General features: G+C 56.0%; 2 protein-coding genes across 2 annotated transcripts in view; one reads left to right on the top strand and one right to left on the bottom strand.

Annotated features, from left to right (window-relative positions):
* Positions 1-7,931, bottom strand: part of LOC118696178 (polymeric immunoglobulin receptor-like) — a 116,431-nt gene extending 108,500 nt beyond the window's left edge. The window contains exon 1 of the mRNA XM_054517313.1: positions 7,757-7,931. Within this exon, the coding sequence (XP_054373288.1) occupies positions 7,757-7,931 (175 nt within the window). The remainder of the gene's footprint in view (positions 1-7,756) is intronic.
* Positions 7,932-7,997: 66 nt separating this feature from the next.
* Positions 7,998-27,636, top strand: part of FOXP4 (forkhead box P4) — a 58,344-nt gene continuing 38,705 nt past the window's right edge. The window contains exon 1 of the mRNA XM_036398372.2: positions 7,998-8,080. The gene's annotated coding sequence lies outside the window, so the exon portion shown is untranslated. The remainder of the gene's footprint in view (positions 8,081-27,636) is intronic.

The raw sequence follows: 27,636 nt of genomic DNA, 5'->3' as shown, positions 1-27,636 counted from the left end.
CTGTCCCCGGCTGGGAGCCCCCATTGAGGGGGCACAGCCAGCGCTGCCCACGTTGTCCCCACGCTGCCAGGAGTGGCTCAGGGGGACCCTGGCCTGGTGCTGGCCCCAGGGACTCTGCGGTGCCCTCCAACCCAGAGCCCCAGGCTGGGGGAAGCAGCACAAGGAGCAGAATTCCAGCCCCAGACAAAGCCCTTCTTGTGTTCCCGCAGAGAGGGGCGGGAGGGCTTCCTGCTGCCCTCCTTGCCTGGCCTGTCCTGACCCCCAGAGCTTCTCCAAGCCCCACATTCCTGCCCAAAGTGCAGCAGCACCTCCCCTCTCCTCTCCTCTCCTGGCCATTAGCATCCTCCCCATGTAAACGTTAATGAATTGTCATCGGACCAAAGTAATCACCAGTCAGCAAAACTTAATTTTACTAAAAGACAAAAAGAGGCTTCGCTCTAATTGATGGAAAATTGGTCGTTTCTTGTCAGGTTATTGTTCATTTCCCGCCTGTTAATGGCCAGATCCCTCCAGCCATGCCCAGCCCGGAGCAGGAGGAGCCTGCAGGAAACCTGGGACGAGCAGGGACATTTTCATTGAACTCCCAAAGGCAGAGTGAGCAGGACGAGCCCCTGTCCCGCCTGGCAGCTCTGGGGAAGCAGCAGCAGCAGCAGCAGTGATGGCTCCTTAGAGCACACCAGCAGCACCCAGGGTTGATAAGAGACAGTGATTACATTTTTTTGGGTGCTTTTCTGTTCTAATCACCCAAGGAGCTTGGAACTGGAGCAACTCTGAGGTCCCTTCCAAGCCAAACCATTCCCTGGTTTGTGATTCCAAGAGCCAGGCAGAGGAGGATGGAGCCCTGGTGCAATTCATGGCCTCAGGTGACAGAAACCCCTTTTATGTCCCTTTATCACAACGTTCTTGGCTTGGGAATAAAAAGGGATGGAGAATTCACTTTCCCTTCAAACCCTGACAGCCCAAAGGGAAGAAAACCTGCTTCCCACTGTCCCAAACACCGTTTTTAGGGACACCCTGGTCCCACCTCGCTTGGTGAGTCCCATTTGTGGTGGGAGCAGCCCTGGGCTCCCCTCACACTGCCCAGGCTGGCTCTACTCAGGCTATTACGGTAATTTGATAAGCCACTTCTTCGTGATATGAATCTTTGCCTTCGTTAAAGGCAGGGGAAAAAAAAAAAAAACACCCATTGCATTCTGATGGCTCACAGGGACAGTTCATTAAGCAATCAACTCTTTTAATGAAATATTTCTGTGTTAAAATATTCATTGATCTGCTGGGGTGTGCGTGGAGAAGGGGAAGGAGCGAGGGTCCCGAATGCTTTTCTGTTGAGTCTTCCCAAGGAACAGCATCAGGACAGGAATTCCCACAGCCCCCCGTCCCTCTGGAGTGAAGATTTGGGGTTTTCTGGGTGTGAAGATTTGGGGTTTTCTGGGTGTGAAGATTTGGGGTTTTCTGGGTGGTTTTTGCCCCTTCTCTAACCCACCTGAGGTGTCACACGCCAGGTCTGAGGGGGGATGAGGGGTGGGCTTGGTTGGTGACGTGTGGGGACATTGTGACAGAGATGGGGAAAAGCTGGGCCAAAAATGAGCAGAAATGGGCAAGGGTGGAAGTGGCAGAGTGGGAAGAGGGCGATGCCAAGGGGAGGGATGCCCAGCCAGGTGTGAGGGGACCACGGAACAGCACAGCAAAGAACATTTTACACCCCACAGAGCTGCAGATTCTCCAACCCCAAGTAAGAGAGAGCAGGAGGGAGCTCAGGGAGCCAGGACAGAGAACACTGGCAGGAGAAGAAAGAGAAGAGGGGGAAAAAAAATTCTATCAAAGGGTGAGAAATGAACAACTGCAGACAAAGCAGCGAATGTGGCCTCCCCCCCTCCTTCCTCCAACCTTACACCGTGAGTAATTCCCGGCCGGCACCGTGACAGCAGCCACCACGTGTGGGTGAGCATCTCCTGAAGGAGCAGGAGGGAAAAACACCGGGAAAACAGGGAGCTGAGTGCTGCTCCAGGAGGGTAAAACATGGGAAAATACAGGGAGCTGAGTGCTGCTCCAGGAGGGTAAAACATGGGAAAAAACAGGGAGCTGAGTGCTGCTCCAGGAGGGTAAAACATGGGAAAATACAGGAGCTGAGTGCTGCTCCATAAAGGAACAACACAGAAAAACCAGGGAGCTGAGTCCTGTTCAATGAGGGAACAACTCAGAAAAACCAGGGAGCTGAGTCCTGTTCCATGAGGGAACAACATGGGAAAATACAGGAGCTGAGTGCTGCTCCATGAGGGAACAACTCACCCAAACCAGGAGCTGAGTGCTGCTCCATAAAGGAACGACACATTAAAACCAGGGAGCTGAGTGCTGCTCCAGGAGGGAACAAGGCAGGAAAATACAGGAGCTGAGTGCTGCTCCATGAGGGAACAACTCACCCAAACCAGGAGCTGAGTGCTGCTCCATAAAGGAACGACACATTAAAACCAGGGAGCTGAGTCCTGTTCCATGAGGGAACAAGATGGGAAAATACAGGAGCTGAGTGCTGCTCCATGAGGGAACAACTCAGGCAAACCAGGGAGCTGAGTGCTGCTCCAGGAGGGAACAACTCACCCAAACCAGGGAGCTGAGTGCTGCTCCAGATGAGTAACATTCTTGGAAAAGCAGGGAAATGATGAGAAAAGGAGGAGAGGAGGGGAAATCCTGCAGGGAGAGCGCAGCACGTGCTGCTGGGCACCGGGAGCCTCCTGTCCCGCGTGCCCAGGTGCTGGTGGCACAGCTGGGCCTGGCAGGGTTTGGGGGATTCCGTCCAGGATGGGCGGTCGCTGCTGGCATCTCCTTCCTCTCCTGGAATGGGGCCCTGCAGGCACAGAGGGACGCTGGGGACTGTCTGGGGACCCCCAAACAGCCCAAACATCCTCGTGGCCCTGGGTGGGAGCAGCACTCCCAGGCACTGGGGGTTTCCCTCCCTCACCCATCACCTCCAGCTCCCTAAAACCCGGCCGAGGCCAACCCTCAGCGTGCAACGGGGGAAACTGAGGCACGGCACAGCCACCAGCCAGGGATGGGAGGTGGTGAAAGCTCCCCCAAAACTCACCCTGAGCTCTGAGCTGAGCCCAAGCTGCTGATGATTCCCTTGCTCTCCCCTCTCTGTGCAGCTCCGGGACTGCTGGGATCCCCCTCCCTGAGGGGTTTTTGTCCAAGGGTGCCAGGATCCCGCTGGCTGGAGCAGGGGAGCAGTGCCAGCCCTGGGACAGGCAGCAGCCTGTGGCTTTCCCGGGCAGCCAGGAGCCTCTCATCACTTACAGGAACTCGGTGCATCATCCCCTGCCCTTACGCAAGAGCCGAGCGGGGTCCAAGAGCTGCAGAGCCGCATTGCTCCGTGTGCTCGGCTCCTGGAGCCCGGCCCTGCCAGCACCGACCCTCGGGGGGGCTCTGTGGGACCCCCCCCCAGCCTCTCCAGCCCGGGGCTGGCTGGGGGTGCAGCCCCCACAACCGTGGGGTTCCCAGGACAGGGCTGATCCTGCTCCCTGCTCTGCTCGGTGCCCTGGAGAGGCTGGGATGAGCCCTGGGATGAGCCCTGGGATGAATCCCTGGGATGAGCCCCTGGGATGAGCCCTGGGATGAATCCCTGGGATGAGCCCTGGGATGAGCCCTGGGATGAGCCCTGGGATGAGCCCTGGGGATGAACCCCCAGGATGAGCCCTGGGATGAGCCCCTGGGATGAACCCTGGGATGAGCCCCTGGGATGAACCCTGGGGATGAACCCCTGGAATGAACCCCACAATGGGCCCCTGGAATGAACCCCTGGGACGAGCCCTGGGATGAGCCCTGGGATGAGCCCTGGGATGAACCCTGGGATGAACCCTGGGATGAACCCCTGGAATGAACCCCTGGGATGAGCCCTGGGATGAGCCCTGGGATGAGCCCTGGGATGAACCCCCAGGATGGGCCCTGGGATGAGCCCTGGGATGAGCCCTGGGATGAGCCCTGGGATGAACCCTGGGGATGAACCCTGGGATGAACCCTGGGATGAGCCCTGGGGATGAACCCTGGGATGAGCCCTGGGATGAGCCCTGGGATGCTCAGGAAGGAGGGGGAGCAGGCAGAGGGCTGGGCTGCTGGGCATCACGGGGTGCTGGGGTGAAAATTGATGGTGTAATTTGGGTGGAAAATCAGATTTGCTGCTTATCAATTGAAATTTCCTCCTTGGAAGGGATGGGGATTGGAGTTCAGCTGTTTCAATGCACAACACCATCCCCAAAACACTGCTCTGGAAGGGAAAAATGACTTTCTTCCCTCATTCTCTCCATTTTCCCATTTCCAATTCTCTTTTTTCTTCATATTTCCAGGTGCTTTTTTCTTTATTTTGCCTTGGAAGCAGGAGAGAGAGAGAGAGAATCCAGGATGAGGCGGGAAGCAGAGGAGTTCAGGGGGATTTGTTCCCATCACCAAACACTGATTTTTCAAGTGAGCACATTCAGAAAACTCAGGTTTTGTTTCTGAAGTTGCTTTTCCACAGAAGAAAAAAGGGAAACCAAAGGAGATGCTCTCCACCACCTGTGTGCCAGAAATGCCAGTTCAGAACCTGTGGCAAACAGGCTTTGGGTTTATCTTGGAGAGAACTTTCCTGGAGGGATGAGGATGCTTCAGGTGAGGTGATTCAGAGCTGCTTTTCCTTAGGTAGGATTCAGGACAAACCCAAATTCACCTTTTCCATGGAAGATTTCAGCTTGCTCTCAACCTCACAGCAAACTGGGGTTGTTCCCACTCCAGACAAACACCATCCTTTGGCCAAAAAAATTTTCAGGTTTTAAAGGTTTTCCAAAATCCTGGAGGAGAAAAAGCCCAACCTTTTTAGGAAAAACTTCCCCCAGCTGGGAGTCTGGGAGAGGATTGCAGATGCTGAGAGTGAGGATGAGCTGGGAAGAGGCGGAAGGTGGAGTTTTCCTGGAAGAGCAGAAGGACTCAGGGTTTGGGGCTGATCCCTGACCCTGCTCTGCCCACGTGGCTCAGGGCTTTGCATCCACACAAAATGTTTTATCCCAGAGCTCCAAATCCTCCTGCCTCTGCCGGGGGTGCTCCACGCCCGAGGCTTTACCTGCTGCAGAACAAAAGGAAGTTTCTTCCCTTCCCTTCTTCCCTGTGTTTTTGGGAGCTCAGCACTGCTCGTCTCCTTCCTGGGAATTTCCTCATCCCTGATGTCCCCACTGCTTTCCCAGGAGCGAGGTGATGCCTCAGAGACCCAACCCCAGCAGGGAAGGAGCTGTACCAGCCCTGCCTGACCCTGATCCAGCTGTGCCTCCTCATCCTGACCCCTCCTCCCTGCTCTGCCTCATTTCCAGGCTGAAACAAAGAGGGATCTGGGGGCCAGGCTGGATTCACAAGCTGCCCTCAGTGGAAGGCTGCCCACAAGCTGCAGCTCCTTCCCCCTCTGATGGTGTTTGATGTCTTCAAAGGGGCTCCTCTGATGCAGGGAAAAGAGGGCGAGCACAGGTTGGACCAGGCTCGTCACTCAGAGCTGGTTTTTCACTCAGAAAAGTGCCACTTTGGGGTGGAATAAAAGTGGGTGTTGTGTTTGTCATGCACTGATGGCTGGGGGAGAAATCACAAAGATCTTGGAGCTTCCAGCGCTCCCGGGGTTTGGAGTGTGTCAGGAGGGATCTGGGCTGGACTAGGGGGGTTGGAGATGCTGCACTTCCCATGGGGACCCCCTAAAATGGAGTGGGGTGTCCCAAAACTGTGAGTCCTGAGCACGGAGTGGATTGAACCATCAAGGGCTGGTGCAAGGGCTGCGTCTGCCCTGCCACGCTGGGAGAGCTGGGAATGCTCATCCTGGAGAAGTGAAGGTTCCTCAGGCCTGAAGGTGCTCCAGGAGAGCTGGAAAGGGATTTGGACAAGGGCCTGGAGTGAGAGGAAGTGGCTGCTCCATCCCTGGAACTGCTGAAGGCCAGGCTGGATGGAGCTGGAGCAGCCTGGGATGGGATGGGATCCATGGGATGGGATGGGATGGGATGGGATGGGGATGGGATGGGATGGGATGGGATGGGATGGGATGGGATGGGGATGGGGATGGGGATGGGATGGGAATGGGATAGGATGGGATGGGATGGGATGGGATGGGATGGGATGGGATGGGATGGGATCCATGGGATGGGGATGGGAGGCAGAGCCAGCCCTCCTGGGCCAGCCTGGATCCGAGGGGTCACCCAGAAGCCAGAGCTGGCTGCAGAGGCGCTCCTGGTGTTCCATGGCAGGGAGAGGGAACGCTGCCCTGCCCTGGAAGGAGGTGCTGGCAGGAAGTGGAGCCCTGGTGCTTCTGAGAAACGGGGCCTGGGGCGCCTCTTCCACGAACTCGGGCTCCTTCCACCAGGAGAGGCTTCTGCAGGAGGGGGAGCAGCAGAGGCAGCTCCAGAGGGCTCTGACACCAAGCCAAACCCTCTGGAAAACCCCAGGACTCCAACATGGGTGCGTTAAGACCTCAGTTTCAGCCTGGTGCTGGCCCTCATCCTGTTTGTCCCCTTGAATTGAAGATTTTTTGGGGACAAAAGCAATGGGATATTTCCTAGGGCCATCAGAATGTTGTTGTAGAAAACCAGCTTCCCCATCTCATGGAAATTCCCTAACTTTTCATTCAATAATAGATTATTTAGGAAAAAAAAACCCCAAAAAACAAACCAACCATAAACAATCTTCCTGTAAAAAAATTAAATTATAGGGGGAAGAAAAATCCAGGTGGGTTGAAATACTTTTCATTCCAATATCACACCTTAAAGCCACTTGAGCCGTCCTTAAAACGGAAATTTTAAAAGAGCTACTTTTGAATTCTTAAAAAAGGGAACAGAGTGGCCGTTCTTTGGTGCCATCAAGATGTAACTGGCTCTGGAAAACCTCTGCATGTGGGAGTGGGATCATCCATCCCCAGCCGTGCAGGTGCCCGAGGCAGGTGGGAGTTCAGCCCCAAACTCAGAGGCAGTGACAAGGCTGGAACGCTGCTCCCTCCCCTGCTCCAGCGGCGTCACCCTGACCCGGGTCCCCAGCGCTGGGAGGGGGTTTGGGAGCAGCACCCGGGTGCTGGATTGGGCCCAGCCCCCTCTCGGAGTTTTGGGGCCTCTCTGCAGATGTTTGGGTGCAGTATCTGGGTGCAGATGTTTGGGTGCAGCAGCCCGGTGCTGGTTTGGGTGCTGCACCCTGACACAGCTCTGCTCCCCCAGGGGCTCTGGGGACCCTGTCCCTGCTGTGGGATGGGATGTCGGGGTGTCACGGGGGTGTCACGGGGGTGTCACGGGGGTGTCACGGGGGTGTCACGGGGGTGTCACGGGGCGGATTTGGAGGTGTTGGGGTCACCAGTTCAGCCTCTCGCTGTTCCCATCTGTAAATGGGGCTCAGCGCGCCTGCCCTGCCTCTGCCCCGCGCGTTGAACTCCATGTTCCGAGCGCTCTTTCCCCACCCGGCCGCCCCTGTGCGTGTCCCCAATCCCGCCGTGCCTCAGTTTCCCCGCCGCTCCCCCCTTTCCCCAGCCCCGCAGCTTCGCTGCGCGCCGGGGACTGAACGCGGCAGAAACCAATTAGCGCAGGCATTAATGAGCAAAACGCGGGGAGGGGGGCCCAAAGAACCGCGGGGTACGGGGGAAGGGAGGAGGCTCCATCCAGCGGGGTGCTCCAACCAGCGAGGGGAGACCCCCCCCCCCCCAAAAAAAAAAAACCCCAAAACAACTCCGGCGATCGAGCGGGGGGCGCGGGGGGGGATGCTCGGGCGGGGAAAGCGGCTGCACCTGCTTTAGAGGAACTATGGTAGGGCGGCCGGCGCCCGCCCCGCGCCGCCGCCGCGCCCGCGCCGCCGCCGCGCCGAGCCGGACCTGAGAGCGCGGCCACGGCCCGGCCGGCCCCGGCTGCCCGCGCCCAGCCCCGCACGGAGCTCCGCGGCACGGAGCCCCCCGGCCCGGCCATGCCGCGCCGCCTCTGAGCTCCGGCCCCGCCGCGCCCGCCCCGTCCAAGTTTGGGGAAGGTGCCGGTGCGGGGAGGGCTGCGCTGGGCTGGCGGGGGAAGCAGCGGCGCGGCTCATGCCCGCCCCGGAGCCCGGCGAGCGGCGCGACCAGGTGGGTGCGAGCGGCGCGGGATCCCTTCCCACCCCATCCCATCCCATCCCGTCCGCGGGTGTCCCCCGGGCCGGGATCCCCCCGGCAGGTGCGGGGGGCTCGGGCTGTGGTGTCCCCCCCGCCCCCGGTGTCCCCTCGGTGCCCCCCGGGCGGGCCGTGCCCCGCGCTCGGCCGCGCCGCGCTCGGAAGTTTTGTTACGGCGCCCGGACAAAGGGAGCGGGGCCGGCGCTGGGGGAGCCGGGGCTCGGCGGGGCGCGGGGGGCACCGAGCGTTCCCCGGGGGGGGCGCGGGGGTCCCAGTGCGCTCCGAGCAGCGCGGGGGTCCCGGTGCGTGCGGGGCTGCCCCGCTCCGGGCGGGCGCGGGGGTCCCGGTTTGTGCGGGGCTGCCCCGCTCCGGGCGGGCGCGGGGGTCGCCGCCGCCCCCGAGGCGTTTTGGGCGGCCGGTAACCGGGAAGGGGGGGGGGGGGGGTCGCAGCCCCCTCGGCGAAGGAGGGGTCGGGCCCCGGGAAAGTTGCGCTGCCGCCGGCACAGCCGCGCTGCCGGTGCCGGATCCGGACCCGCCTCCGCTTCGGGGGTCCCGCACCCCCCGAGGGGGCAGCGCACCGGGGTAGGGGGGGGCCCGGCCGCCCCTGCCCTGCAGCCGCCCCAGCGCTCCCTTTGTTGGTGCTTCCCATTTCCTCCCCATCTTTTTCCTTTCTCTCCGGCAGTTTTGGTTTAATTCCGGCTGCTCGGGTGGGTTTCCCCCCCCCCCCTTTTTTTTTTTTTTTTCCCCCCTTCTCCATCACATTTTAACTCAGCCTCGACCCGCCGCCGCTTGGGCCCGGGGGGTGTGATTCCCTCCTTGGAGAGAAATCCGTAAGTCTGCCCCAAGTTTTGCAATTCCTGCGAGAAGCAGCAGCAGCAGCCGCCGCCGTCCCCGACAACCTGCAGCCTGCCCGGCCGTCGCTCCCGCAGCGCCCTGGGAAAATCCAGCGCCGCGTCCAAAACCCTAACCCAGACCGCAAGGTGAGGGAGAGGAGGACGAGGCACGGCTTCGGATGGAGCTGGAGAATATTCCCGAGAAACCCCCGCAGGTTTGGATTCCGGAGGGGCTGACGGCAGCCGGCTGCCCCGCGGCTCACCGCGCCTGGGTTTCACCCGCTTGTAAAGTTTGCGGGGGTTCCGTGCGCCTTTGTTTGGACGGGGAGAGAGGTTGGGGAGGCTTTTCCAAGCATTTTGGGGTGGGTCTCTCTAGCCAGGACACGATGCCCGGTGCCGCGGGGGCTCAGCGGGGACGCTGCCGGTGATACCGACAGTGATAACGTGTTCGGGAAGTTTTTATTACGGAGCATCGTCTTCTGGGAGTTCCGAAATTCCCGGGCAGACAGCGTGTGCTGGCTCACCAGGAACCCTGGATCAGCCTCCGGCAACATCCCCTTCCCACCGCGGTGTCCGCCGTCGTTGCGATGCTCTCCCGGCGCTGGCAAAGTTCAGGGATTTCTGTTCTTCCCCGCTCCTCCGTGGGATAAACAAACGCGCCTCTGTCTGCTCTGCCCTCTCCCCCTCTCCGGGAGGAAAGGGCACTTCGGGAAGTGCCGAGGATGGCTCTGGATGTTTCTTTGGGTGGAGGAAATCTGGTTTGAGTTGGCAGGCGCGTTCGGAGGTGTGGATGGGAGAGAACAAGTGGAGCGTAATTGGGTTTTCTTTTCTCCGTTTGGGAGCGATGCTGGTTTCTCTTTCCCCGTTTAAAACGCAACCAAGCCAAGGGCCGTGTGTTTCCCCCTCTCTCCCTCCTGTGCACTTTTTAATACAAATGAAAAATGTGCGGAGGAGAAAGCGGGAATAATTCACCAACCCCACTTTGCCCAGGAGTCGTGGTTGGGAAGTGCCCGCTTGGAAAACTTGCGCTGAGATTATTATTTTTTTCTTTTCTGCTGCTCTTAATGTAGTCCTGGAGGAATTCCTGTCCGAATTCCTGCCTGGGATCACTCCTCAGCTTCAGGCAGCTCTTCCCTCCCCATCACTTGATACCCCAAGATTTTCCTTTTCCCACCCTCCACCCCAACTTCCATCGGATTAAGACCTCACTTCTCCGCGGGCGTCGTAAAGCTGTGGGGCAGACAATAAAATTGTTATTAGTTTCTGTATTAAAAGGTTGGGTTGTTTTTAACCCAAACCAGAAGGAGGATTTACTTTTACAAATTTCTGCTGGTGTGTTAAAAATTTACACGGGGAATACGTTCCGTGGAGAGCAGGGATTTGATGTTAAATCAACCCAACATGTGTCTCAGGCAGGCGGCGTGACCCGGTCCCGGGTGTCGGCAGGGATGTGTTCCCTTTCATGCCTCCCCATATCCTCGATTAAAACACAGCAAAGTCTCAGGGTTTTCCAGAATCTTAACACTCTAAATTAAGGATTTTTAATTTTTTTTTTTTTTTTTTTTTTATTGCCGCCCCACCTTAAAGTCCGTCAAAAATAAATCTAACAAGCTCCAGGAGCGGGTGGGTGGAGGAAATAATCAGGTTTAGAAAAATTACTCTGCTCTCCCCCTTTTTTACTTAATTTTTTTTCTCCTTCAGGTCGCTTAAATCGAACTGGAAAAGGGGAAAATGTGGGGGAGAAGGGGCAGAATTCCCTGTGCCAAACCAGGGAGCTTTGTCAGGGCTGTGGAGCCCGGGGAGGCTCCGGCTTCTCCTGCCCTTTGTGGTGTGGGATTGGGGGCTGTGGAGAAGATCCCGGAGCCCTCTGCTCCCGGGATCTCCCAGAAATACCACTGGGAACTGCTGCTTTGAGCTGCTCCCTGTTTTATTCTCATGTGGAATTTTAATTTATTATTTGCTGGGGGTGTTTTGTTTTTTTTTTTTTTCTGTGGATCTCCCCCATCCCAAAGCCCCTTTTTAACGGGATTCTCAGTGTGGGGATGGGGTGCGTCCGTACCCGGCCGGATCGAGCATCGCTGGCAGGTAAAATACAAAATCCAAAGTGGCAGCACCGAGCAGCACAAAGTTGGATTTGATGGGGGGGAAAAGTGCAGGAGAACGGGATCAGTGTGGAAAATCCCCCTCCCCAGCCCCTGCACCCCGGGATGCGTCGCCCAGCAGGGTCAGGGAAGGAGGAGGCGAGGGGTGGGCAGGGGGGAAAGGCTGAGCAAACGGAGCGAGGTGGAATAAAACGGATTAAAGTTGCTGCTGGGGGAGGTGGGGAAGGGGCTGGAGAAGCAGATAAAATCCAAAATGTCTGTAAAATCCGTGTCCAGACCCGCTGTCCTGCCTGGAAACCAGGCAGCCGTAGGTTTTACATCCCCTTTGGAAAGGGAAGAGCAGGGAGCATTCAGAAAGAAATAAACCAACAACAACAACAACAACAAAAAAAATCAGTGCAATGTATAAAACCAAGTGACACTAAAATATCTCCTCGGGCCCTCGGCCTTTCTCTCCTAATAACCCGGCAGGAATGCGAGTGCACTCAGTTGTGAAGTTGCTGCCCGGAGAGCCCGGGAGCTTTTCTTTTCCGCCGCTGGCTCGGGGGATGCTTTGAGTCTGCTGATGTTTGTGTCTCGCTGTGGGGCTGGGGAGGGGCCGGGGGGCTCTGCCTTTCAGGGTTTTCTCTCCTTTGATATATTTTTTTTTTTTTCACCCCCCCCCCTTCTTCCATCCTTTTTTTCTCTTTTCTTGTCGGTCCGGCGGGGAGCGGGGCCGGAGGGGGAGAGTTGTGGGGTTGGGATTGCCTTTGTGGCAGCAAGGTGGGGGGCAACGGGAACAGGCTCATTCTTCCCACCGGGGAAAGGCGGGAGGAGAAGCCTGGAGGTCCCTGGGTTTATAACTCATACACATTTATGGCTCCTTGCCTTTCCCTTCACCTGTGGGGTTTGGGAGCCTGAAGGCTTTGGGGAAATTCTCTTATTTCGGGAACAGAGGGCTGTGATGGGGTTTTTTTCCCCCCTTCGTCCCCGTGGGCTTGAAGCCCAGCAGAGCGCTGGGATGGCACTGGCAAGGTGGGTTTGGGGTCTCCAGGGGTTGTTCCCCATTTTTGGGTGTAGGGGGGGATCCCACCTCCTCCTCCAGGGCCACCCTGGGTTTTTGCTCTGCTCCCAAAATGACCCCGCTGCCGCCTCAGCGTCACCTGCCACTTCTGGAAGTGGGAACTTGAAATTCCCTGTCCCTTCCCCTCTGCTTTGCAGCTCCTGCAGCACGGACAGGGGGATTCTGCAGGGTGGGGAGCTCACTCCTGCTCCGTGGGCATCTCCCCTGCAGAGGGATGAGCAATGGTAGCAGGAGAGGGAAGGAAAAAGAGAGAAAGTAAAACCACTCAGAGCTTGGAATTTCCGTGTGTTTGCCTCGGAAGGTGTAAAAATCCTCCGTGAGCCACTCCTGGATGCACCTGATTGAAACTCAGGGGGAGCAGCTGGCTCGGAAATAACCCCAGGGGCTGGGACGTGGCCCCTACACGGAGCTGGTGACACCTGGGGTGGCCCCAGAGCCCCCTGAGTGGCTCTGGGGCTGTGACCAGCAGCACTGGCTCCTGGGCCAGCTCAGGGCAAGGACTTGCACCCATTTTATCTCTTACAAAACCTCCTTGTGCTGCACCTTTTCAAGTCAAACAGAACTTGTAGATCAAGATGGGGCCGGGCACAGCTTGAAAAACTTCCTAATCTTTTTTTTTTTTTTTTCTTTTTTTTTCCTCCCCCCCCCCCCCCCCCCAAGTGTTTGGGAGATGAAATCCAGCCAAGACGCTGCTTGAGGGTTTGTTTTTGTTTTTTACAAACTTTTCCTAATTTAAACGGCTCTTGGCGTGGCTCAGCACGAAACGTGTTGCGGTGATCCGGCTGCCCGTGACAAAAACGTGCTTGGAAGTGGAATGGCATCAGGGAAAAGGGAGAAAGGAGAGGCAGGAGAAGCAGAGGAGGAGGCAAGGAGAGATCCAAAGCCACGATTTATTTCGTGGGGATCCTGCTGGAGCAGGGATGAGCTGCAGGGAAGTCATTAAGGGATTCCTGCGCCACAGGCACGGGGTTGGCACCGGGATGTGCAGGGGAAAGGAGCCTGGCACGAGTCTGGATCCTTTCTCCCGGGGTTTATTTGATTTTTAAGGAGCAGCCAGGCTGTGTTTGCAGCCTGTTGTGCCCAGGTCTCTCTGGGGTGGAGCACTGTGGCGTTGCCAGCCCCGGTGACACTTCCCGGCGCCTCCGTGCCCTGGCAAGTTGGCAGCAGCTGTTGGCAGCGTGTTCCTGTGGAAGCTGTCCCTCCTCCTGCACTGTGGAGCCAGGTTGGCAGCAAAACCAGGGGTTTTTCCCTGGGAGAATAAAGGAGCAGAGGGTGGATGTGGAGGAAATCTCACCTTGCTCTGCTCGGGGCTCCGCGCTGGGTATGTCGGAGGAAGAAGTCGGGGTAATAAAATGGTTTGATGGAAGATTCTTTTCAAAACTGTGGGAAAGTGCACAAAAAAATTGAAGGTGACAGAGGAGGAAAAAAATCCCATGAGGGGAGGTGATTTGGAGGTGATTTGGAAGTGGTTTTTTTCTGCCTCATTGGGAAAACTCCTCCGGAGCTGGAATGGGCAGATGGGGCTGGGGAGCACCGGGATGGCCCCGGCTGGAGCAGGAGGAGGAGGAGGAGGAAAAGGAAGAGGAGGAAGCCCCAGTGGGATGGGTTTGTGCTGGGGGTGCTGTCAGGCTGTGTTTGGCAGCTCGGGGAGGTGCTGCTCCTGTTCCCACAGCCATGGAGCCATGGCCGGGAGGAGCCGCTCGCCCGGAGCAGGGGCTCAGGAACGGCTCCTTGGAACAGCCCTTGGCCAGAGCTGGGCTTATCCACGGGGATTTCACTGCTCCAGGGCTGATAAAGGCACAAAATCAGTGCCATTCCAGGTTCCTGGCTGAGCATCCCACTGCCAGCTTCCCTCGGGATCTGTCAGCGCTGATCCCAAACCCTCCCCTTGCTTTCTCCGAGTTCTGCTTTATTCCACAACCTGTAGATTTTAGGTGAGTGATTTTCTTTCTGCTGTTTGTTGTGAGTCTGGGAGCTGCATGTGTGGATGGGACCACCTTGGAGGAGCTGTCGTGGATTGGGAAAAGATGCCTTGGAAAAGAGGGAACAGTGGAGGAGGGCTGGAGGTCGGAGGCTTAATGCAGAATACAAGGCCAGGATCGTGCAGTGGAGCCAGGGATGAGCTGGGATCCCGGATTCCCAGCAGTTCCTTCCATCTGGAGGCCCCTTGGGTTCACATTCCTGCCTCTCCTGGGTGTCTGCCATGCCTGGGAGTGGGGATGTGCCCCCCGTGCCCTTCTGCTGGTGCTCCTGGAGCTGGCACTGGGCTCACAGCTCCATCGCTGCCTCCCATGCCATGCCAGGATCACAGCACATCCCTTGGGATGGGGGTTCCAGCACAGGGCACCCCAGCTTGCCCACACCATCCTGGAGCTGCTGGGAGGGTGCTCCTGGAGCAGGGGTGACCCCACAACCTGCAGGGACCTGGGGCTTCCTCAGCTCCTGGGAGAAGGGAATGCCTGGCAGGGATCATCCCAGGATGGGGCAGCTGTGCCCCACTGCAGCCTCAGGAAAAGCTTTTGTGGCTCAGGGTGGGCACAGCGAGGTTGGAGGAGCCACCCAGGGTGAGGGGACAACTTGTGGCAGGAAATAACCTGGCCCAGCTGAAATTCCTCGCTGAGGATCCCGAGTTTTGGGCTGATCTGGGCAGGAATATTGGGCAGAGACCTTGTGCTGGGCAGGGGAGAAGAGCTCTCCTGTGTCCCCTCCTGGGTGCCACCTGCCAGGCTGTGTGTGCCTTGTCCCAGCAGGGAGGGAGGTGCTGGGGAGCTCTGTGTCCCCAGGAGGGTTCCTGGCACCCAGCAGGCTGCTCCTTCCTCCAGGATGCTGCCAGAGCTGGCAGTGGGAGGGAAATTCCCTGGAGCGTGGGGTAACTTGGACGGGGAGGAGAAACACGGCATCACCAGGCCTGTTAGAAACAGAGGAAGAGCAAATAAAGGCATGGGGAGAAGTGTCCTGCAAGTTTTGAGGCAGGAAATGTTAATTTTGGAAATGTGCTGGGCCCAGCAGAGCTGCAAACCCCTGGATTTTTACCGAGGTGGATTCAGGTGGGATTATAAAGCCTCCAGCTTTGCCTTTCTCTGGGATTATTTCCCGAAAATTTACATTTCTCCTTTACGCCCCCAACCTGCTTTCCCTGCAGCTTCCTGGATGGATTTTTATCGCAGGGTCCTGCTGGGATGGGGTTGGGTTTGTGGGCAGGGCAGGGTCTCCCATCCCCATCCCCTGCTGCCCTGCCCTGTGCTCAGCCCAAGCAGGGTTTGGGGAGCCAGGACGCCACAGATCTTCCCCATTTAATAAATCAAACCCTCAAAGTCAACAGGAATTCCTCGTTTGGAAAACAAAAGGGGCCCTTGTCACCTGCTGGGTGGGTAAAGCTGGGGCTGGGGGGTGAGGAGGAGGAGGAGGAGGAGGAGGAGGAGGGTGATGCTCCTGCTCATCCCATTGCTCTCAGCTTGTCTCAGCCTCTTGGAACTCGTGGTCTGGGGTTCTCATCCTCAATTCTGCCTCTCTGGCAGGACCCATTCCTGTCCCTCTGTCCCCAAGGCACCCGGGGTTCGTAGAGGGTCTGGGTTTGGCAGCAGAGCCCTTGTTCTGCCCCTGGAGGTGAAGGAGAGGAAGAATTGGGGCAGATCTCTGTAATTATGGCTTTTTGTGTATATTGGGGAAGGGAGATTCCCTCCCTGTGCTCTTGAGAGGAACAGGTGAAGGGAAATGTCCAAAAATCCATCCTGGGAAGGGAATTCTGGCTGAGCTCTGCTCCCGTGGCTCAGCACAACCTTCACTCCATCCCCTTTTTCCAAAGTGACAGGAGTGGGATTTGGCCTGGAGCTGGGATTTGACATTCCCAGAGTCAAACCCAGAGGTGCCAGGGGCTGCAGGGTCCAGCCCAGCCCTTTCCCATGGGATGGGTCTCAGGGCTGGGCTCTGCATCCTGAGGGATGCTCAGGACCCTCTGGATGCAGCCCACAGCCCTGTCTGGGTTATTCCCACTTCTCCTTTTAACCCAGGTTTTATTCATAAAAGGATACAGGGCAGGGCCGTTCCCAAATCCCTTGAAATCTCTCCCTTGATTCTGCTGGGCTCCCACTGAACAAATTCCATTTTCCCTGGGAAGTGGAGCCGTGGCTCCAAATCTGGGTCAGACTTTGGAGCTGTGGGAGCAGCCCATGGACCAAACCCCTCCTCATCCCTGCATCCACAGGTTTTCCAGTGGCTCTGACGCCGGCACTGCTTGGAATCAGGAATGCTGGAGAGATCCCCCTGCTCTGTGGGGCTGGGGGTTTAAAATCCTCCCTGAGGAAGGGTCTGCTCCCTTTGGGAATGCAGAGGGAGGGAGTTTGGCAGGTGAGGGGGTGGTTTGGGGGCTGCTGCTGGCTCTGGGAGGGTCGGTGCTGGCTGGTCCCTCGTGTCCCCACCGTGCCAGAGCAGGGGATGCGTCGGGAGCGCTGCTGCTGCTGCTGCTGCTGCTGCTGAAATTCCAGCTGTAAATTTGGGATGGAAACAGAGCTATGCTCATCCTTCTGGGGAAAGGATGGAGGGACAGACCCCTGTCCCCTCAGAGGGGACAAACAGCTCCTTCCACTGCAGCCTGGGGTCCTTCCCAAGTGCTCTGGGAATGAGCACAGATTGCTGGGTTTATCTGGAGGTTTAGAATAATAATAGAATAATAATAGAAAACTCCTGGCAGTGGGCAGGACTGTGCTGGGGCTGAGAGGACATGGGGGACACAGCGATGTGGCTCATGTCCCTGAGGGATTTGGTGTCCCCAGCTGTGTCCTCTTCACAGTTTGTCCGATTCTGTATCCTGGTGTTGTTGCCTTCCCTCACCACGGTGTGATGATTTTTGGCTTGGGGACAACAGGAGACATCCCCTGGCGTGGTACCCTGCCTGTGGCAGCCCCTGTGACCCCCTGTCCTGCAGTGGGTGACCTCAGTGCTCTCTGCCCACCCAGGGACAATTTGGGGACAGTTCTGTGTGCCCCTGTCTCAGGGGAGATGTGGGCAGAGGATGTGACTGGATTGTGGAGGAGCGGCGACTCCGGGGCTGTGCTGTGGCTGCTGTGACACCCAGAGGGGACAAAGGTGACACCCAGAGGGTGGGCACCCAGCCCGAGGTGGGCCCCCTCACCTGTGACCCCATGCCAGAGCCCTCAGCTGGGGATTTTTGGGATCTCCCCTAAAAAAGCAGCTTCCAGTTGTCTGGTGGTGAGTCCTGCTCAGGCAGGGGACGCGTTGGGAGCCAGGTGGGCACCAGGGACCTTGAACCCCTCCTTGCCCCAGCACCCCAAGGTGCTCACAGGACCCCAGGACTGCAGGAGGGTGACAGCAGTTGGTGAATCATTATTTAATATTTTTAAAGGATGAGGGTTATTTTTAGGAGGGGTGGAGGGAGCCCAATTCCTGGGAATAATCCCTGGGATTTGCACCGTGCTCTGTGTCCCACAGCGGTGGGAAGGTGCTGGGCTTTCCTTGGCCACTGAGCTGGAGCAGGAGCAGCCACCTGGGGACCAGGATACCCTAAAGTTGGGCTTCAGGACCTCACCATTCCCAGGAGGACAAGCAGGGATTCAGGACATGGATTCCCCCTTGCCCAGCTCTGTCCCAGTCCAGCAGGATGTGCTGGGCTTGGAAGACGCCGCTGTCGCCGAGCTGGGGATGCTCAGGAGCCTGGATGGATCAGCACGGCCTGGGAATGCTGGGTGTGACCCTGGAGCGATGCTGTGGGACCAGAGCCCTTCCCTGTGTGCCAGGCTGGCATCCAGAGGGACGCTGGAGCTGTGGCTGAGGTTTGCTGCCATCCCTGAGGGATCCATCCACGCTGGGCTGGGCGGCACCTCCCGGATTCCCCATGAAGAGCCACAGAGGGGGACATTCCTGGGAAGAGGACATTCCTGGGAAGAGGACATTCCTGGGAACAGGACGTGGTGGCTGGACATGGCTCATCCAGGTGACACCAAGAAGGGGACCCCAGTGACCTTCTGACTTCAGCACAGGTGGGAAGCGCTTCCCGCAGCCAAGGGATGCTCCTGCCTCTCCTGCTCCCTTCCCAACGCCTCAAATATGAAATGCAGCATCCACTCCCCTCCACGGGCACCCAGCAGCATTCCCAGATCCCAGCACAGCCCTGCTGAGCACGCTGCTTCCCAGATTTTAGTGGAGAAATCTCCGGGGTTATTCCCAGCCGAGCTGCCGGGAGCCGTGTTCGTCCGCGGGGCTGGGTTTGCTCCGTGGGGGTGGCAGGTGCCCAGAGAAAGCAGGAGATGCTGAGGCTGGCCGTGGAGAAGCCAGGCTGTGCAGGAATAAAATCAGGGAAGCTGCTTGGAAGTGTGGAACCAGGCTCTGGCAGGGCTGTGAGACAGAGCCGGCCTCGGGTCACGCTGCCTCCGATCGGGATGCGAAGAAAAATGGACTTCAGACCAGGAGTTTGAAAATGCCCAAGGACAGTTCTTGCCCCCACTGCTTTTCTTCTTCTCCCTCCTCATGAGCAGCATAATTTCTGGATGGAAACCAGGCCTCTTCCTGCATAGAAATGGGATTTGCCATGGAAAGCATCGGGGAGTGCATTAACCAGAGCTTTTTCCGGATGAATTTTTGCACAGACGCGACGGAGTCTGGGAAAACTTGTGGCATCCGAGTTCCTCCCTCCTGCTCCATAGGTACCATGCCTGTTTTTTCTTCCCCTCTGGATTATTTGAAGGCCAGGAGAGACTTGTAGTAACTTCCAGTCCGACTCCCCACGAACTCAGCTGGAAAATTGCGCTCGGGGTAGGACATGAGAGGCCGAGCCCGAGCCCTGGCATCCAGAGTGTCCCTCACCTGCTCCAGGGCATTTCTTCCTCCCTGGCTCCATCCTTGCCCTTTTCAGCCTCTCCTGAGGGGATGGGGCGTGGGGAGCTCCTGGAGTTTGGGGTTTATTTTGATTTAAGAGCTTCCCCCATCGCTCCCCTTTTCCGGGAGCTTTCGCCTTTGCAGGGATCGAGTCAGGACATTTTCCCGTGTCCCTGCTCTTCCTCCCCGCCACAGGGCAGTGTCCTTGAGCCTCCATCCAAGAGGAAGATGCCTCCTCTTCCTCAGGTGTCCCAGGCTCTGGGAGGCAGGTGTGGGACCATCCTGGTTGGGAGCAGAGGGGATTTTGGCCGGAGCATCCCGTGTGCTCCCGGTGGGATGAGGGCTCTGGTGTCTGCAGCAGGAATTCCGGGTGGGATTTGCACCAGGGGGATGTGTCCCCAGTGTGTGAGTGTCACAAAAAGTGTGAGCTGGGCACTGGGCATGAGGGAGAGGCTTGAACCGAGCTGGGATTTACAGGGAGATGCCTTGGAAAAACCTTTGGAAAACTGGTGTGGGTGATGCTGTGTTGGTTGCTGCTCTATCCCACACCAGCAATGGGAGCCGCTGGCAATTATTTTAATGGGATTTTGATGGGATTTTGGGGGAATTGTGCTGAAAACCTCATCCCAAATCCTAAAACCCTCATCCCGTGTGGAAGCACGGAGCGGTGGATGGGAGTTGTGCGTGATGGGAATCTCACTTTATCCGGTGGGTTTGGGATTTTTTTTTTTCCCTGGGAGTTTGGAGGGTTTTTTTTTAATTTTTTTTTTTTTTATTTTGTTGCCCTCAGAAATTTTTTCCCCACCGTCTTCATTATCATTTTTGTTAATTAGATTGTGCTGGGAAACAGTCTCTATTGAAAAGCAAAAAGCTCTGAGATGGGTTTTTCCAAGTGCGGCTGCGTTCCGGGGCTGGGAGAAGGACGGGGAGGGGGAGAGCTTGAAAGAAATATAATTTTTAAAAAAAAATAATAATTTCTTTATAAAAGCTCTTTAAAAAGAAAACCCCGGGCCCCCTTCCCCCACCACGGCCACCTCCCCTCTTCCCCCCCCCTCCCCAATTAAACGATTTGAATTTCCACGTTAACCGCTTGGTGCTTCCTCGGCGCCTCAGATGATTAGAAAGGGATATTCATTTATGCCTTTTAAACGCCGCCCCGATTAAAATCAGAGAGATTTTTTCCTTCATCAAAATCTAACATCCTTGAAAAATTAATTTGATGCCTCTTGTTATCAATTAATTGAATCTCGTTGGGAGAGAGGCTCGTGCGGCGGGTGGTTGGAGCCGGCCCTTCTGTTCTTAGTTGCTTTCCCCCCTCTCCGCTCCCTTCCGCTGCTTCCAAACACTGGGACATTATAAAACTCGGCCTTTTCTTTTTTTTTTTTTTATATTTTATTTTAAATATATTATTTTTACTCATCTCATAAAATAAAATAAATGAATCAAACTTGCTCTCGCTCTCTCTCTCTCTCTGTCTCCCCGCCCTCATCCTCCATTCCCCCTGAGTTCCTCTCCGATGAAAGACCCTTTTTTCCCTTCCTTTCTCTCATCCCTCTTTCCTATAACTTCTGAGAAAGGGGGAGAGAAAGAAAAGTTGGGGCTTTTAGCAATTTCTCGGCAGCCAAGGTCCATTTTTCTTCCTTTCTTTAACGGGGGATATTGGATATTTCATTTGAATCTCCTTTTTTTCAATTAAAAGTGCCCCGTTCCTTCTCTTCCAGCTGCTCCATTCTCCTGCCCTGGCTCGGCAGCCGGAGAAGCGATTTTCCTTTCTTTAATATTTCAGCTCTTCCCCTGAGACGGGCTGCCTGCCTTATTTTTTTTTTTTTAATAGACTTTTTCTCCCTCTATTAAACTTTTCCAATCTTCGTCCCTTTATTTTTTTTCCCTTCCCACCTCTTTAAACAAAAAAAAAAAAAAAGAAAAAAAAAAAAAAACACCAAAAAAAAATCCAGGAAAAGTTATAAAATGGGAAGAACTGGGTCATTCAGGAAGTTATTGAAATAACTTCAAAATTAGGCTTCACTTTCACTCTCCTTGGAGTGGTTCTGCCTTTGGATCCAGTCTCCTCCCTAGTGGCTCTGTTATTGATGTCCAGGTGGGAATTTGGGGTTGGAGGTGTTGGGGGATCACCCAGATGAGAGCAGAGAGGTGGTTTTGGGTTTCTTTGAGGGAGGGATCTGGCATGGCGATTTGGTGGGGGTGTCCCATCCAAGGGCTCCTCAGGGATGCTGAGGGGATGTGTCCCCCCAGCCCGGTGCCCCAAGGGGTGATTCGGTGTCAGGACCCCGGTGTCACCTCCCCCTGTGCCCTGCCCTGTCCCCTCACCTCTTGTGCCCAGCTGGGTTTGGGATCTGGCAGGTGAGAGGCTCTCCCAGCCCTTCCTGTCCTCACTGAGGGGCCTCTCCTGCTCCTCTGCGGGGTCACCAAGGATTTTGGGGCTGGGGAGAGGGTGACCCTGATCCATGTGCACAGAAGGGAGTTTTGGGATCTTTGAATTCCCATTTGGATTGTGTTGGGCTGAAGGAGAGCAAGTTTTTAGGGGCATGAGAAATGAGGGGATGCAGGGCTGGACGTGGCACTGTGGTGCCTGATGTGGCTCCATGGGGGCTTCCTGGATTTTGGGGAGTGCCCCTGGCCTTGCTCCCAGTGGGAATCCTACAGGATTTGGGCACTGGGCCTGCATCCCAGACTGATGGGGCAGAGGTGCCAGACCTGTATCCGAGCATGATGGGACACAGGTGCTGGTCCTGCATCCCACACTGATGGGACACAGGTGCCAAACCTTTATCCTGTCCCACTGGGACACAGGAGCTGCATCCCAACCTCATGGAACACAGGTATGGGACCTTCCACCACACCTAATGGGGCACAGGAGCTGGACCTGCATCCCAGCCTGATGGGACACAGGTGTTGGACCTTCAACCACACCTGATGGGGCACAGATACCAAACCTGACCCATTGGGACACAGGTTCTGGTTCTGCATCCCAACCCACCAGGACATGGGTACCAAACCTGCATCCCTACCTGATGGGGGAGCAGGTTCTGGATCTGCATCCTGACCTGGTGGGACACAGGCACTGGACCTACATCCCAGCCTAATGGGGCTTTGATACCAAACCTTCATCCTGACACATTGGGACGTGGATACCAGACCTGCATCCCCACCTGATGGGACACAGGTGCTGGATCTGCATCCCAACCTCATGGGACACAATTGTTGGACCTGCAGCCCCACCTGATGGGGCACTGGTACCAGACCTGCATCCTGACCCATTGGGACACAAGTTCTGGATCTGCATCCCAACCTGATGGGGCTTGAGTACCAAACCTTCATCCTGACCCACTGGGACATGGATACCAAACCTGCATCCCAGTCTAATGGGATATGGGTACCAAACCTTCATCCTGACCCACTGGGACATGGATACCAAACCTGCATCCCAGTCTAATGGGATATGGGTACCAAACCTTCATCCTGACCCACTGGGACATGGATACCAAACCTGCATCCCAGTCTAACGGGATATGGGTACCAAACCTTCATCCTGACCCACTGGGACATGGATACCAAACCTGCATCCCAATCTAATGGGATATGGGTACCAAACCTTCATCCTGGCTCAGTGGGACACGGGTACCAGACCTGCATCCCCACCTGATGGGACACAGGTGTTGGACCTGCATCCTGGCCCACAGGCTGCTCCATCACCCCAGCAGTGATCCAGAGACCACCAGCACCCACCGAGGGGCTGCCCCCGGGTCCCCACGTGTGGTGGCTCCGGAGCAGCGAGGTGGGAGCCCCGTGCTCCACGTCACTATTTAATTAGACGTCCCTGATTAACAAAACTTGGCGTTAGGCTTCCTCCTGCCCTCATCTTTCCTGGCTCCGAATCAATGGCTTTGATATGCTAATTAGGGAGTAATTTAATTTCAAAAGGCCGCAATTAACAAGGGTGTTGTGGACATGCTGTAGTTAAGCGGCGTAATCTAATTTGCATTAGTAACAAGCAGGGACTAATTAGAAGCTTAATTAGACACTTAGACGGCTCTTGTGTTTACTTTCTTAATGAGATGGAGTGGGGTTCCTTTTTTTTTTTAATCTTTTCAAGAGCACAGCGAGGGAAGCGGGGATGGAGCAGGATGGGGCAGCCGGGCACGTGCTCCAGGATGGAGCAGCAGCCCCGCGGTCCCAGCGCCGGCCTGGCCACCTCCAGCCAGTCCCACACCCACTCCGGAGGGGTTTTGTATTCCTCGAAGCTTGGAAGGGAATGGGAGAGGTGCCAGGCAGGTGTTGGTGTCTCTGGGAACGTGTGGGGTGGGTGTGGGATCTCCTGTGGGGTTGGGGCAGCTCTGGAGATCAAGGGATGCTTCGGGGGTGACAGTTTTGGAAATGCAGGTGGGGCTTGCCAGGAGCACAGGAAACGTCCCAGGGCTTCCCATGTTGGAGTCTTCACACTTCCAGGTGCTCTCCAGCTCTCTGAGTGAGCTGATCCAAGGATCCCCCATTTTTTGGGGGGCAGGAGAACCTCGCTGTGGTTCTCAGCAAAGGCTCCTCACTGCCTGCCAGTCCCTGGTGCCCACAAGTGTGGCTGGGCTGGGCTGGCACCGAGGCAGGTGAGGAGAGCCAGGGGGTGAAGGTGAAGCACCAGAGGTTGGCTCTTCCCAAAGAAGTTGCTGGGAGCGAGATGAAAGTGGGAGATGAAAGTGCCCAGAGGTGAGATCCCATTAAAGCAGTGCCTGGGCTTAGCCGGTCCCTGGTTCCTTAAATATCTTCTAATTTACAGTAATGCTCCGGATTCCTCTCAGCTCCCCCAGACTTTTATTTTAATCCCCTTTCCACATTTCCATGTGTTTATGTGTTAATTAAAGGGTAAAAAGCCACTCTTGGAGCAATCCTGGGCTGCTGCTTCTCTCCCAGCGAAGCCTTTTGGGATTAGCAGCCGCTTCCTGAAGCCTCGCGGTGCCGGAGCAGGATGGGCAGGTTGCTCAACTTTTTGTAGCTGGGAGCAGATCCAGTGCCTGGGATCCAGCTTTTCTGAGTCCTCTTCTCCTTCCAGCTGTGCAGAGGAGCATCCTGCAGATTTCTGAGGGCTCTGGGGGGGGTTTGCTGGGTCTGTGCTCCTTTGGGATCCGCTGGTACCCAGGGCCTGCTCCCCTCCGTGTCCTGGCCAAGCTGGAGCTGGGAGGAAGGCTCTGGAATAGTGCTTTGGGATTGGGATGACTCTGGAATATTGCTTTGGGACTGGGATGTGGTGGGAGGGCCGGAAACAGCCTCTGGAAGGTCTCAGTGTCAGTTTGTGTGTCACCTGTGCTGTCCCAGCTCGTGGAGAGTTTTCCCAGGGGTGTTTCCCAGTGTTATTCCTCATCCCTCCCTCTTGGCTGATGGTTTAGGAGCTCTTGGAGTTTGTGGCTGGGGACACTCAGGGCAGGGTACCCCACAGTGGTTGGGGATGGGGACTCAAGGACAGGGACAGCAGGGTGGATGGAGGTGACACTGGATCCGTGCGTGGCCCACGAAGGGCAGCCCAAAATTACGGAGCTGCCGAGGATAATGAAAAGTAGGGAAAGCTGCTGAAATTGGTGTTGGGGCAGTGGTTTCTGAGGAGCTCGTGGCGTGGCTGTGGCTGTTCCAGCAAGGTCCTGGGGGCTGGGAAATGCCATTGAATTTTCCTGTCCTTGGAATCAGGTGGAGCAGTGGCATCGCTTCGGACAGGTCTGGATGGCCCGAAATTCCTTGGGAGTTTTTTTTGGGGGGAAATCGCTGCTTCATCTGCTCTTGCTGCGCCTAAAATCCCACATCCATTGCTTTGAGCCCACGGTTTTGGCCACCTCCGTGTTCATCCTTCCCTTCTGGAAGGCTCGGTGGCAGTGCCAGGCTCCCTGGCACGGTGTCCCCACGGGAATCGTGGCACACGCGGTGGGAGCCGCGTCCCCAGCCCCTGCTCCAGCCCCTCCCTCCCAGGGAAGCTCCGGGCATCCATCAGCCTGTTAATTGCGCTAATTAGAGAGTGCGGAGGTGTTAATTGGAAAACCCTGGGATGGTGCCTGTTTGCGGGAGGGATGGATGTCAATAAAGCGGGATTGATGACTGGGATGGAGCGTGCTCCGCGCAGGTTAGCGGCGAGTCGGGGGATGTCAAGGAAATGTTACTGCTCAGATGAAGCAATTGTTAATTAAAAGCCGCGGTAATTAATACACCCTCGTTGCCATATGGTCCTGCCGAAGGCAGGGGGATTCGTTGCTCCGTTTGTAATTCTCCGTTTCCTTCCCTTTGTCCTGCGGAAGGTGCGTGGTTGGATAAAAGGGGGGAACAAAAAACGCAGAGCGGTGGTTCAGCGAGTCTGAAATGGTAATTAATGGTAATTAACGATCCATTTGTGCAGCTTCTGTTGCTGTTGCCGTTGGAGGGGGCTCCTCCCTCCCCTTTTAACCAAACCCACCCTTTCCCTCTGGATGTGGGTGTTGTTGGATCTTCCCGCTGACTGTCTGGGCTCCGTCCCTGCCTCTGTGCCTGGGGGAAGGTCTGATCCTGCCGAGCCCCTCTGGATGCCGTGGAGGAGAATCCCTGGAACCCTGCTCGTGTTTGAACTGCGAGGGATGAGCAGCAGGAGCTGGGATGCTGCGGATCCCTCCCGGCTCTGTGCAGGGCTGCACGTGTGCTCTGGCATCGTTCAGCCCAGCTCTGCTCTTCCCACTCATCCCAGATCCGTCCTGGCTGGAAAAGTGCTTGTTCCTAATTTAAATCCACTTTATAACCTCGCAGACACCGGTTTCGTTTTTATCCCCCCCCCCTTTTTTTTTTTTTTCTTTAAGGTTTTGAAAAACTTTTTATAGGAATGGAAATATTTCCATTATTATGATGATGACTTTCTTTTATGACTTCCCTCGCAGCGTTGTTGGGATCCCAGACACTCCAGCATCCCAGAGGGGTTTGGGAACGGGAAGTGGAGTTTTACAGGACTTGGAGAGGGAACTCAGCTGGCCCGGTGTCCCCAGCTCCGGGAATCACCCGGGCTGCAGGAATCTGCTCCAGCATCCCGCCTCTGGCAGGGGCTGGAACCACCAGAGCGAGCCCACGGCTCCTCCACCAGCAGAGATTTCCTCCTAATTCCCAACAGTTAAACTCCAGTTTATGCCCAAAGCCAGGAAAGTTTTATATCCTTTCCAAAACTGTCTTTTTTTCTTTTTTTTTTCTTTTTTTTGGCCTTTTTTAATACTTCCTGTTGTAAGTCTGGATATTCCTGTTCTCCATGTAAAAGTCAAAGCCCTGCTGGAATCCTGATGAGTTTCTGACCCTGGTGATGCCGTCGGAGTGTCGGACACGAAGCGTTCCCCGTGGGGCCTGGTGGATTTCAGAGGGAAAGCGGGAATAGGAACAGCAATAATTTCATATTTCTGAACTTGAAATCCTTGAGATTCCAAGTGGGGAAGGAAATAATGTAGTTTTAAGGAAAAAAGTGAGGGGTCTATTCCAGATTTTTGCTGCTAAGGCAGCATCCTGTAGGCATCCCATGGTTGGGAAGCTGCTCCAACCAAACCCAAATCCCAGCAATGCCCTTAACCTTGAGCTGTCCCACAGCCACCGGTGTGTCACCCCCAGAGCCCTGGGACAGTGGGAGGGAGCCAGGAGCTCCCCTTGGGAATGGATGTCACTCATATCCCCTGCGGAAATGACTTTTGAAATGCAGATAATCTCCAACATGCAAATGAGCAGCTCACTGCTCGCTGTTTAATATGAATGATCAGCCCCTGAATAGCGATTATTACACGCCACATTTCAGCAATTATGTTGTTCCTGGTTTGTCTCGCTGCCTTTTGGGGTGTGGAGGGGGGAAATAGGGAAGAAAAGAGGGTGGAAAGAGAAAGGGGGGTGGTGTTTTTTCATCCCATCCCTCTGGTTTTGTTCCCGTCTTGTTACGAACTCCGCGAGCGGTGGTGGGTGAGCGCCGAGCCCGTGCTGGTGGGATGGAGGGGTGTGGAAATAAAAACTGCTTTTCCATGGAGGAGAGAGACCCTCACTCCTGGGTGGATTCCGTGCTGCCCCTTTTCTGTCTCAGGGCTGGATGTGGCAGAGACCAGTGCTGGGGTGTGCTGGTCCCGTTTCCTCCAGTGCCAGCCCAAATCCAGGAGTTTCTCCCAGAAAAAGGCACCCTCATCTTCACAACCACCAACCTGCCACTCATCCAAGCCCACTGAGCAAAAACTGGGAGAAGGGAAAGATTTTCCCACCTCTGTTCCGCTGGGCTCTCATTCCCACATCCCAGCTCTGCCGTTCCTTTGGGTTTCCTTTGGGTTTCCTCAGCCTGGCACCTTCTGCCAGGTGGTTCTTCCAGCTGGGAAGTGGTGGTTTGCTGGGAGATGAAGCATTTGGAGGGAATGTTTCGATTTTGTTAGGATTTTTCAGGGTGGAATCCAAGGTGCAGGCTCTCTGCGTCCCGCTGGGGCTTCGGGTGTGCTCTCGCCATGAAATACTTTGGATTTGGGGAAAGCAAACGGATTCCTGGAGTTCTGTGTCTTGCTGGGGCTTCAGGTGTGCTCTCACCACGAAATACTTTGGATTTGGGGAAAGCAAACGGATTCCTGGAGTTCTGTGTCTTGCTGGGGCTTCAGGTGTGCTCTCACCACGAAATACTTTGGATTTGGGGAAAGCAAACGGATTCCTGGAGCTCTGTGTCTTGCTGGAGCTTTGGGTGTGCTC

The sequence above is a fragment of the Molothrus ater genome, chromosome 25 (genome assembly GCF_012460135.2).
Source record: "Molothrus ater isolate BHLD 08-10-18 breed brown headed cowbird chromosome 25, BPBGC_Mater_1.1, whole genome shotgun sequence".
In the NCBI taxonomy this organism is placed as follows: Eukaryota; Metazoa; Chordata; class Aves; order Passeriformes; family Icteridae; genus Molothrus; species Molothrus ater.
Note: the sequence above shows the minus strand (reverse complement) of the source record. Positions and strands in the feature narration are given on the sequence as shown.